Source organism: Thunnus albacares, chromosome 4, assembly GCF_914725855.1.
Source record: "Thunnus albacares chromosome 4, fThuAlb1.1, whole genome shotgun sequence".
In the NCBI taxonomy this organism is placed as follows: domain Eukaryota; kingdom Metazoa; phylum Chordata; class Actinopteri; order Scombriformes; family Scombridae; genus Thunnus; species Thunnus albacares.
The window spans coordinates 21900051-21912145 of NC_058109.1; the positions used below are offsets into that span (position 1 = coordinate 21900051).

Here is a 12095-nt window from a genome sequence, read left to right on the forward strand (position 1 = left end):
AAACAGACACAACACTACTTTCTTTGTCATTACATGCCTTTTAAATAGCCACTGAGTCCATACTCAAAAAGACAAAACCACAACCAAATCTACCTAAGCACATGCACACACACATGCAACATGCTGACTAGTTCCTGCTATTTGGTAGCTAATTAGTGGGTTTGTCAATTTTAGCCAGGGGGGTTGTGCGCACGCGCGTCTGTGTGTGTCTGTGTGTGTCTGTGTGACGTGCTTACAGTATTGATTAACAATGACCACCTCCTCTCGGAAGTGAATGTTCAAGTATTCATGCATGTTCAACACCGAGCTATGACCAAATACTATAAATATTCTGCCTCTTTCTCTTTGATACTGAATTTGATACTGAAAATCAAAAGACACTGATAGCAAGGAGTAGCCTAAGAAGAGGTTTGTGTGTGTATTTGTTTGTGTGGTACCATGAGTGGATGTGGTTTTCTCAGTTCCCTCGCTCTGTTGTGTTGCGATGCTTCCTGCCCTTCTGTCTCTCTTGCGGTGCCGAGAGCCGTGGGCCTTGTGGTGACGATGGCTCTGCCTGGGCATCCGAACTCCCACATACAGAGTCCTGTGGCCTGAAAAAGAGACACCAGAAGTGATTTTATCTTTATTACTGAGTAATGCTTTTATACACTTACTTTGTGACATTATATAAAAAAGAGGCAAACATTTGAAACAATTTTGCTGCAATATCATCATTAATGTCTAATGTTTTCACTAAAAAGTCCATTTAAATGTCAGTGTTTTAGTTGTACCACTAAGTACAACCAAGTTTTATTAGACAAAAATACAGTTCAACAGAGCATTGGAAAAACCATGAAACATCATCATATAAATGCCAGTAAAGGTTCTGGGGAGTTCAGTAACCGCTCATTACAGGGATACAGGGGAGGACAAAATGAATAGTAAGTAATTAAATATGAATACTAATCTAATAAAGACAAAGTGCCTGTTGTCCTCAGATGAGCTTTAGGCATTCTGAACTGTTCAGGAATACACTTGAAGAAGAAGGAGAGTAAGGACAGTAAGAGCAGGAAGAGAAGACTGTTACTTACGTTACATTTGGAAAGTTATCTGATGAAGGTTGCAACTGAAACATCATGCCTGTCATTTTTTAATATATTTTTCCCTTGGGGTGCACATTTACAAAATGTTTTGGTAAAGGTTTTTGATTTAGTTTCTTGGCAACTACCCCAAGAAACAAAATTGTTACCTTCACATTTTCTTACCTTTAAAATTCTGTCTAGGCTCAGTATACTGTTGCTTTTGCAGTTCTAATGAAATTTCACGGCAGTCTGACCCATCTTAGTTTAAAAAATGTTGCCTGATTATCAAACCTCTGTTAGACCTGACATACTGTTTAGTACTTATTAGCCCTTCAGCATGTGTGCCTTTCTATCATTGGGGTGTGGTGTTTGGGTAGCTTCTGTAAATATGTACACAAGTACATTTCATTTTGGCCTGCCTAATGAAATCATTTGAAATCATAATTAGCTGAGATAAAAAAGATTCATTCTGTATTCCAGACAGACCAACTAAAAGAGAAAAGAACTGCTAATGGGCAAAGCAGAGTTAAATAGGGTGCACTGTCTCTCAGTTCAGATGGTTAAACAAAGACTGAAAGTGAAAACTATTACACTGAGGGTTAGATGTTGGCCTGAAGCTCCATGGGGAGAATCAACACTCTGCTTCCTGTCCCACATTAGTCTCAACCACTGCCAACTTTAATTATCATTAGTGCTTTCAGTGTTGAATGCAACATGCTGTGACAACAAGAGACTTGCACATGCACGCGCATAACACTGACAATGATGGAGTTTAATTTGAATATCAGAGCAGAGACTTCTAAAATTAAACCTTGTACGTTGTAACAAGAGTTTTGGGAAGTCTGAGGCACTTTGATGTGTGTGGGCATATGTGTGTGTGCATAACAAATATATTTTGGGGTGCAATGAGAATACAAAGCTACTGAGCTGCAGCTGAGTGCTCCATCTCTCAATGTATTATTATCCCCCCAGGAAAGCGGTAATGGGCATTGTGACACACACAAACACACACACACACACACACACACACACACACACACACACACACACACACACACACACACACACACACACACACACCTGTCTCCCTCCTGTGATGACAAATCAACCTCCCAGCCTACTCTGGATAGATGGAGGATTCATTATTAATGTTCAGCCTTATTCATTTCCACCAGACAAGGCGACAATATAACATCCCAGTGTCCTCAAGACAACTCAAACTGTAAACTATCTGCAAATGCGTGCAGGCACACACACACATCATACACACACACACACATACACACGCTCACAAGAAGTACGACAGAAATTACTCAATCATGCAGATAACTTTGCTCCACCACATTGTACAGTCTAATAAAATATTTATAACATAAGTGATCTTAGGAGATCAGCTGAAGGCTGAGTAAGGTCAGGTCACCTGTGGTGTGAGGTAATTACAATGAGAATGCAGTATATTACTGGTACTTTTCCTTATATCCATTGTTTGAAATACTTCTTTTTTTATACTTCTGCTCCACTACATTTCAGAGGGAAGTAAAGTACTTTATACTCAACTTCCTCTAGGCTATCTGATCAATACAGCAATGTTTTTCATGAAAAACATCTGTTGAGCTTATAAATATGATTCATGATTAAAGTTTGAGCTAGCTAGCAGTACGACTGTGGAGGATACAGTTTTTTCCTGATGAAATGCAAACTGTGAGTACATACTGCTCAGTGGGTGCAAGGAGCACTATTTACCATGCACATGTTGTTGCCAAGCCACTGTTAGCTTAACAAAGTAAAAATATGGACAATGTTGTTAAAACTAAAAAATTAACAAACAATAGAGCTCTGCTACTGAAATGTATATATGAAGACAGTTCTGTTTGCTGGTACTTGACGAAAAGGAAATAGATCCAAATGTAGTTACAGGGTAAATCAACACCCACTCAGTTTCTGCTGCACAATGGTTTGAAAGCGTGCTTCTCTTCTGGCAGCTCTCCAATCAGTGATATAACAGCAGAACTTTTCAATCAGCTGCTAATGACGAAACACCTGCTGCGACATCAGTGATTGGGGTGTAGTCAGATGTGCAGCAAGGTCTTAAAGAGCAACAGTGAGAGCAGCATCTTTAAAGTTGACAATAATGACCAGTAAAATAACTGTGTCCCTGCAGTTTCAGCCTTTTGTTTTCTCTGTGTGACACTGATGTACTGTGCAATTAAGAATAACATTTACACCACAAAGAACATCTGAAATGTGAGATGAATGGCTCAGGGGAACATAAGCAACCAAAAAAGAGAAAAATGTGCAAGAGCGCATTCTATAATAATACAATAATAATATGGTGTAGTGAAAAGGAAACATTCTTCTCAAATGAAAATTGTAAGTCTTTCTACAAAAACATGTTTATACAATATATTTATAGTCATACAAACATGTATGCCATCAGAGTCATTTGAAACAATCGCATTAATACTCTATATACAGGGCTTTGACTGTTTTTCCACCTGTGCAGGTCACTCACCTTCAAGTTCCTCCTTCTCATAGTGGATGTTTAGCACTGAGCTGGTCCCTCCCTGGTCTACTACCACCTCCTCATCAGGCCTCTGATGGACACACAGACACACAAAAGACACGTGTGAGTATCATGTTACTGTTCCTATTAGTGACATTCATTGCAGATAATAAGTTTCTTTACAATCCCCTCTGTTTCCAGCAGCCATACTGTGCTCATGGAAAAATACAACTTTGTAAAACACCTTCAGCCCTTCAAGGAAAAGAATCCTGAAAGGTCATTGTGTCCAGAAGTGTCCTGTTAAAGAGAGGCGACTGACACTGTAACAGAGCCACTAATTGGCAAAACTGGCAAGAGCTTTTCAAAGATGGGCATCAAATTCCAGACAGTCTATTCTCAGACTGTCTGGCACAGACACACAGGGACGGACAGGCAGGCATGCATACACACATCCATATAAACGCACGCACAAACACATGCCAGAGGTAAACAGTACGAGTATGAGTCATTGGGAGAATGTGCTAGGCTCTACTATTCAAGGGAAATCAAATCAAATCAAATTAGCAGAGTGGCACATCCATCAGTGCGCTGCTGGTGGCAGTGTGCTGCAGGATGTTGCTGTATTTTACTATCCCAGTAACAAGGCATTCTCATAAAATGTTGCTTTCTCACATGCAGTGGTGATCATGTATCTTATCGTGTATTATCCTGTGATAATGACGGCAGAGTACTGCGGAGTAGTCTGAATGTAAATGCAGCTGGATGCTTCCTTTCTCTGTGTGAACATACAGTATGTAAGAATTTGCAAATGCTGCCAGTAAAATCATTAGCTACAGTCTATAAATAAATGCAGATGGTTCAGAGGTTGCAAAGTCCAAACATGCCAGCCAACAGCAATATACAGATGTATTTGACTAACTGCACACATACACACTGGTGTATAAATGCAGCTCTCTACATAAGCTTCCACCCACTCTAAAAGCATGCATGATCTGTATGTGCTGGACATGTTTTTTTGAGTGTGTGAGGGTGGTGGATGCAGAATTGGCTGGAACTGAAGACTGAACATGAGACCACAATATTTGGCAAAACTGACACCCACCCTTTAAATATGATTAATGACTCAGAGTGTTAACCTTATTGAAGAAATAAATCAATTTGGAAATAATTATAACTAAATGAATAGAAACACAGTAACATAGAAAGACAATACAACTGAGAAATGACACAGTAGATGACTATATAAGAGAGTTATCGTTCAACAATGAAACTCAGGGTGAAACCATGTAATAATTAGTTAGTTAGTGTTATTGTCCACAGTGTGAAACATTGTCTTTGGCTGACCTCTGAACAGAGATGACCTGGAATATATGATACATGATTTAAAAGGAAAAGTTTAAAATACTGAGGGGTTATAGCTGCACTGTTTAGTTGGTTAAAAAGGAATAAAGAGGCATCAGGTGTTATACATTTAGTGTTTAGTAAGTACATTTGCGGATGACATACACAACTGGTGGCTTGTAATTGCTTATCGTTCTACCTTGAAGGCATTAGGCCCTGAAAAGAGATTATGAATTGTCAGAATATATCTATACTGTCAGAGATAGAAAGCAGAGACAGATCCTAACCAAGTACAGGCTCAGTCACAAACTGGCAATCGAGAAAGGACAACACAAATAATCATGGCAACCAAAAGAAAAAAGAATATGTGGTCACTGTTCAACAGGTGAGGTTGAGACACTGATGCACTTCCTCCTAACATGTTAAACATTTAATGAATTATGGAACATTTACTTTAACAGGTTCAACTCTGTAATTTCAGATTTCAAAGAGATTAATGAGCTCTCGAAATTAAAAATACTTGTAGGAGAGGGAGACAAGGCAAATCGTACTGCCCAATATGTATCAACATGCCACAACCTGAGGGACAGTGAATGACCTACACACACACACACATATACATCATTAGTATATATCAATCTTAATGTTATGTTAATGATCATATTATTGTTAATTTGTAATGTCCAAATATTTGCACAAATTATATTTTGATGCTCTGGCAACACTGTTATTGAAATATTTCATGCCAATAAAGCCCATTGAATTTAACTAAATTGAATTATGTAAATTATGAAGATTTACAGTCTCTGTCATGCAGTGTTTTATTGGTCGGTCCAATATCCAGCGAGCAGCGAATGCAAAACGCACTGTGTCATGGACCGCCACATGACGGCCACAGAGGCAGTAATAATTACAATTTGTCTTCCTGAAGTGCTGTTGGAAAGAACTGAGAGTTTGTATTAGTGGACTGGAAATGAAAACTTCTTGGTTTGTAAGAGCAGCATTTAAGAGCAGGATCCTCATTTATTCTGGATGAAAACATAAAACCATGTCTTATGAGAAATATAAAACTATATGTCCTGTTAATGGAAATAATTGGTCCCTTCATTAATTACGAAATTTGCTTTAAACGCAGAATATGTCATTTCAGCCGCTAGGGGTCTCTCAATCAAAACAATAACAAAAGACGGAGTGTGATTACGGTGTGAAGTAGCAAGGGATCATGGGAGTTGTTGTCTTCGTTGTTAAATAACCAGCTTCACCGGGATAGGATTACTCCAGTGTTAATCATTCGGGATGTTTTTACATTCGGGAGCCGAATTACCCGCAGAGGTCTCCTCCTCTCCAGAACAAATGGACCCGGAGATTACAGGTAAAAACACTGAATAAAGCTGTTTCACCTAAAGAAATCAGTGTTTCTCTGACAATGTACGGCGACCACCGGACGTCCAGTATGGGGGGGCTGTTAGCCGAGCTACTGCTAACACTTTATTTCTCTTATAACTTTAGATCCAGACGTTCAGCCGGTTTCTCCTGGGAGCTGAATTATCCGCAGAGGTCTCCTTCTCTCCAAAAACAAACGTACACGCAGATTAAAATGTTAAAATACTAATTAAAGCTGTTTTACCTAAAAAAAATCAGTGTTTCTCCGACGATGTACGGCGACGACCGGACATCCGGTACGGGCTGTTAGCCGAGCTGCTGCTAACACTTGTTAGGTTTATTTCTCTTATGACGTAAGATCCAGACATTCGGCCGGTTTCTCCCGGGAGCCGAATTATCCGCAGAGGTCTCCTTCTCTCCAAAAACAAACGTACACGCAGATCAAAATCATTAAAAATACTAATTAAAGCTGTTTCACCTAAAAAGTCAATATTTCTCAGACGATGTTCGGCGACCACCAGACTTCCCGTAGGGGCTGTTAGCTAAGCTGCTGCTAACGTTTGCCCAGTTTATTTCTCTGATAACTTTAGATCCAGACATCCAATGTCTAAAATCCTTCATCCAGCTAAAAGATATAGTTAAAAGCGACCTAAATTTATCATGAAAATGTGGCTTAAAAATGAACAAAAGTCAATTTATAACAGTTTCTGTGGAACAACCACAACGCCGATGTATTATCTTGTATGTGTGTAAGTTACTCTTTGGTAGACGCCATTGTAGCGGACAAACACAGTGCCCCCGTATGCATCTTGTGTGTGTTTACTCTTTGGTATGACGCCATTGACATGCAACCAAATCAAACGGTCCGTTACTTTAATTAAATTACAGATTTCTCTGGGTTTGAAAATTGTTGGAAACATTTGGGATAATGTAAGTACACAACTCAACAAAATATATAACAATATAGTTGTTTTTAGACATTTTAATGGAATAATTACATATTATACCTTTAAAGCACCCTGTGTGTGTATAGGACTGTGTGTATTGGGATTGTATGTATGGAGCAGGAGCAAGCAGTGATTTTTCTTAATTCTCCTGACGTTTGGCTGATAAAACACCACATATAGTTTATTGACTAAAAAATCCCTTTTTTGAATCATGCTTGTTTCCGCCTGCAGTTATTAAGTGTGATAAATGGGGAGGGTGCTGTACGTCTCTCTCTCTCTTTTGAAGACTGTATTTACATGCACACTAAAGTCCCTAAGCAGTTTTATATCTTCTGTTTCAATGCATTACCCACTCCATGCTGCTAAAAATGGAAATGTTAAGCATGTTAGCACAATATTGTGATAAGAAAAAACTAATTAACATGCCGTACAGACAGATAAATGTCTTACCTGATCAAAAGCAAGAATTTAAATCCAACTCCAAAAGCTTTCCGTTTTGTTTTTATGCCAGCTGCTCTGATATCAACTCAGATAGCCACTTGTAATTCACACAATTGTTGAAAACAGCTTTTGGATCCCAAGACATTCACTGAATTCACAGGTGTGGGTGGCCTAGCGCTGGCTTCTTGCCTCTTTCCACACTCGCTAGTCGCCACCATTTAAGTGCTATGGGATTTCTTTCTCTTTCCATGACTGAACACTTATTTATCCCAAGACAATTCTGTCCTTTTACAGAATAAGGCTACTCAATTAGCAAGTCATGCTGGGACCAACCACTGAATGTGACTCATGGTTTTATAATTATGTTTATGCAGGGGGTGGAAGTGTGGTGACAGAAAAGAGGCTATGAAATGGGCTTGTGACCCTGTATGTAAATGTACATGCAACACTGTCAAAGTGCTCTTAAGCAAGACACTGAACCAGCACTTGGACTAGTGAAGATGCTCATTAGCTAACAGTCACTTCAATGGTGAAATGAAGTGAAGATATAAATGATGCTGTGTAGTGTGAACTTAAATCTTTGTAAACGATTAAATAAATATTTAAGCATGCCTGGTTGAAATACCTTTGTAAAGAATGGTTTCTCTTTTTATTATAATTACTATTTGATTATATTCCTCATTTGCTGTAATTCCTTGTTTCGGTAATTTTTGACAGTGTTATTATGGGTAATAAAAAGCATCAAAGTTTTATTTTGTACACAATACCTCAACATTTTGCAATTAAAAAAAGTACAAAATTGTCCTTGATTCTAACTCAGGATTTCTAAAAATATATAAAAAACTACACAAAAATACAGTGGAGTTTTGTTTTATGTCTGTCTGGTTTTAGCCCAGTTTGAAGTAATGCAGAAGTAATATTTATGACGAACTTGATAACTGTACAGACCAATATGTAGCACAACTGTTTCCAAGTCATTTCTGCAGATCTGTCTTATATTGGAAAGTTTGTCTTCCAGTAAGCTGTTACTTTTAAATGCATCACTGATTAAGAAAACAATGTTATGCGTACACACATTAGTGAATCTCTCCTTTCATTCACACATGATCTTAATTCCAGTAGGTGATTTGTTAATTTTTAACAGGGGGGATAACCCAATCCTAACCCTAACCCTAACACTGCAGGATTATCATATAGGCCTAGCCTAATTCTTGATATTATAATTGCAATTACGATTTCGGTTTAATATAACTGCTATCAGGCTAAGTACATATTTTGTGTAGCCTACTCTTTTACTGGATGTAGACATTAAGCATATTTATGCTTATTTTTCAAAACGCATCGTAGATTTGATGGCTCAAACTTTACCTCAAATTATGTAACTATAGCAGTAGAGTGCGGTGTGGCCAGTGCAGGTTAATTTCCTCAGGACCATTGCCTGCTCCACTCCCAGGTTACACCAAACATCTATTGTAAAAACTCTATCTGTAGCCATGTCTTCCCTAAAACATTTTGTTAGAGGTGGCTTGGTCTGGGGGTGTATTTTTAGCAGCACAGATGCTACTGAATGAATATAGAAATATTATAGGAATATTATAGGAATACTACAGGCAATGTGTGTCTATGATTCTCTCGCACCTCCATGACTACACATTACTACTTGTCACTTTGATCATGAAGGTGACGCTACTCTGTAGAATATATAGCCTGCAATATAGTTGAATATTGAATATTTATAGTATATAGTTTAGAGAAACTGACGAAACTGACAGAGGGGCGAGACTGTATAAATCCGTCTGCTACTTCAGCACCATGGACAGTGCCATGGATTTAACAATACACAGCACAGTTAGGCTACTGATATTTCAGAGCCATGGTCGGGGCCATAGATTCTAACTTGCACAAACCTCAGTCAGATAAAGGATCAATGAGTCAGGCACTAGACTAACATAATCAACTAAACAACCCTCTCTCTCTCTCTCTATCCCTCTCTCTCTCTCTCTCTCGCTCCCTCTTTTTTACACACAGTGTTATCAGTCAGAGCAGCTGTGGCTGGTGAATTAGGGCTTCTATGCAGTGTGTAGGTTTGGGCTCAGGCTTGAGGCAGTCAGCTCCATTAGAACTGGGGCTTTACCAAACATACATATAGACGCCATACCAAGAGAGCATGGATGAGAGAGAGAGAGAGACTATAAAAGCTCTTTGTCCCAGAGAGGATGGTAGACCATCAAGTCATCAATTAGTTTGGATCCATTTGGTGCACACACACACACACACACACACAGAGAGAGAGAGAGAGAGAGAGAGAAAAGGAGGAAAATCATTCTTCTGGGGCTCATTCGATAACTACAGAGTGGGCGAAATTGTGTTTCAGAGAGCAAGGGACATGACATGAAACAAACATTTCTTCTTTTAGATCGTCTGTTGTGAGCAAGATCAGATAACAATTCTGGAAATCCATGCCATGATTATGATGTTCCTTGTTCTGCATGAGTCCAATCATAATATAAAACAGTTAGTCTGTTTTCATCCCTTTCACAGTTCACTGGTGCACTTAAGGAGCACCTTCTTAATGGCAAATTCATGCAGGTATGTGTTTTTTCAACAGGTTAATGGTTCCCTGTCATTCAAATCTCACCTCCCTTGTGTCACATTAGGTGCTACAGATAATTAAAAGCTCACATGGCACTTGACGTTTTGCTTGCTTTCTGTGTGGGAAAGGGCGAGCACATCTGCGACCCTCTGAGCATGCACGTGTGCATTATTTTCCACTGACAGGGCAGATAATTTGTGTTTTGCCGCCTGCTTCTATCTCCTGGCAACCGTCCCTTTTCTTTACTCCTGTCCTCTAGCTTGGTATCAGTCACAGTGCCGAGGAGGATTTATGGCTCAAAAATAATTTTCCACACAGATTACTGCAACCCCACCATAGAAGCTGTCCACAGATAGCCACAAAATGGCTGTCTGTCCTTGACTTTTTGTCCTTTACAAGCATATCAATGGAGCTGTCTTGTGGCTAGATATAAAAGGAGAAGCACATGACCAAAAGCAAAATCAAAAGGCCTGAGGATACTGTCATGGGAATATGCAAAAGCAAAAAAAATAAACATTACAACTTAAGAGCATTGTATTCTAATAAACACACAGCTCTTTGATATTTTGCTCTAGTTAAGATCTGCTGAAGTGGAACGAGACAAGTATTTGCAGCCCAAAAAAAATCAGTCTGGCCCTCCAAATTGTTCCAACATGATGGGTTATTAACAACATTCTCACCTTATTTAGTAACAATAAGCACTTTAAAAAATCCTTCAATTTAACTCATTCATTTATTCTTTTGGCCCTCTAACAGATTCAAATGATGAAGACTTTAGAACCCCTAGTCTAGCATCTCAGCATTTAAAAGCTAAAAATAGTGAGGTGCTATCACTCGCCTACGTTTGATACCTAAACAACTACAAGATGTATTTTCTGGCAGGGCAGATTGTCCCAGAAAGATGTTACATTCCCAGAGCAGAATAGACAGTGCAGTCGTGCAGAGTGTCCTACTTATGACGCTGATAAACCTCCCTTTGATTCAGACAGTCATTGTAGAAACACACACACACACACACACACACACATGTTCATGCATTGGATTTAATTTGTAAACTGTAACTGAAGTATTACCTCACCAATCATATATTCTCATGCTGTTGCTTCATGACCTCAAAACTGGTTTTGGTTTTTCCTGCATTAAACCCTCATTTCCCTTCCTTCCCTTGAGTTCATGACTTGACTGCCCAGGAAACCCATTGAGGTCGTGTCGTCAGTGTGTGCTTAGAGCAGATTTGTCATTCTTGGGATTAAAAATTTCTTGGAGATAAAACAAGTTTTTCTTAGCAGCAACTTTAGGAAATATCAGAAAGTATTGCCAAAGTGTATCACAGTGAAACCCATTGAACTGGTTGTCATCCTGAACAAATAGAGCAGCAATGATTTGCATCCGTGTCTCCTGACTGAGTGGGGCAATCAATGTGCTTCCAAAATGCCCTCTCTCTCCATCAGGACTGTGAGGGTGCAGTGGCCAGAGTCAACGTCAGAGAGATGAGGTCTGCTGGTTACTATAAAGAGGCTAGAGAGCTGGGGGAATAACTGACAAGACACATCACAGATACTGAGCAAAGCAGGCTCATTCTCCAAACAGCACCAGCTTCGCCAGTTGCACATATAGCCATAGTTGTTGGAGCAAACGTTCATTCTGTATGAAACTGACATAACTATATAAAGAGTGTAGGGAACAGCCCTGCAAGACAGTGAATGGTAGATTCATAAAAATGCATCCATGATTCAGCAGCACACCGTATGCTTTTTCTCAACTTGCAGTTACCGTACAATGACTTCTTTCCCGCAAGTGAAACACTTGTTGAATATTTCTCTTGA

The 12095-nt window shown here is 39.2% G+C and overlaps 2 protein-coding genes across 7 annotated transcripts in view; one reads left to right on the forward strand and one right to left on the reverse strand.

Moving 5' to 3' along the window:
- Window positions 1-12095, reverse strand: part of slc4a8 (solute carrier family 4 member 8) — a 33978-nt gene that overhangs the window by 16722 nt on the left and 5161 nt on the right. For all 3 annotated transcript variants that reach the window (XM_044348093.1, XM_044348092.1, XM_044348091.1), the window contains exons 2-3: window positions 3574-3655; window positions 438-590 (exon numbers count right to left, since the gene is read on the reverse strand). In XM_044348093.1, coding sequence (XP_044204028.1) covers window positions 438-590; window positions 3574-3655 — 235 coding nt within the window. The remainder of the gene's footprint in view (window positions 1-437; window positions 591-3573; window positions 3656-12095) is intronic.
- Window positions 1-12095, forward strand: part of ttll3 (tubulin tyrosine ligase-like family, member 3) — a 28015-nt gene that overhangs the window by 647 nt on the left and 15273 nt on the right. For 3 of the 4 annotated variants that reach the window (XM_044348094.1, XM_044348096.1, XM_044348098.1), the window contains exon 3: window positions 3565-3687. The gene's annotated coding sequence lies outside the window, so the exon portion shown is untranslated. The remainder of the gene's footprint in view (window positions 1-3564; window positions 3688-12095) is intronic. The other variant, XM_044348097.1, reaches the window with a different exon arrangement.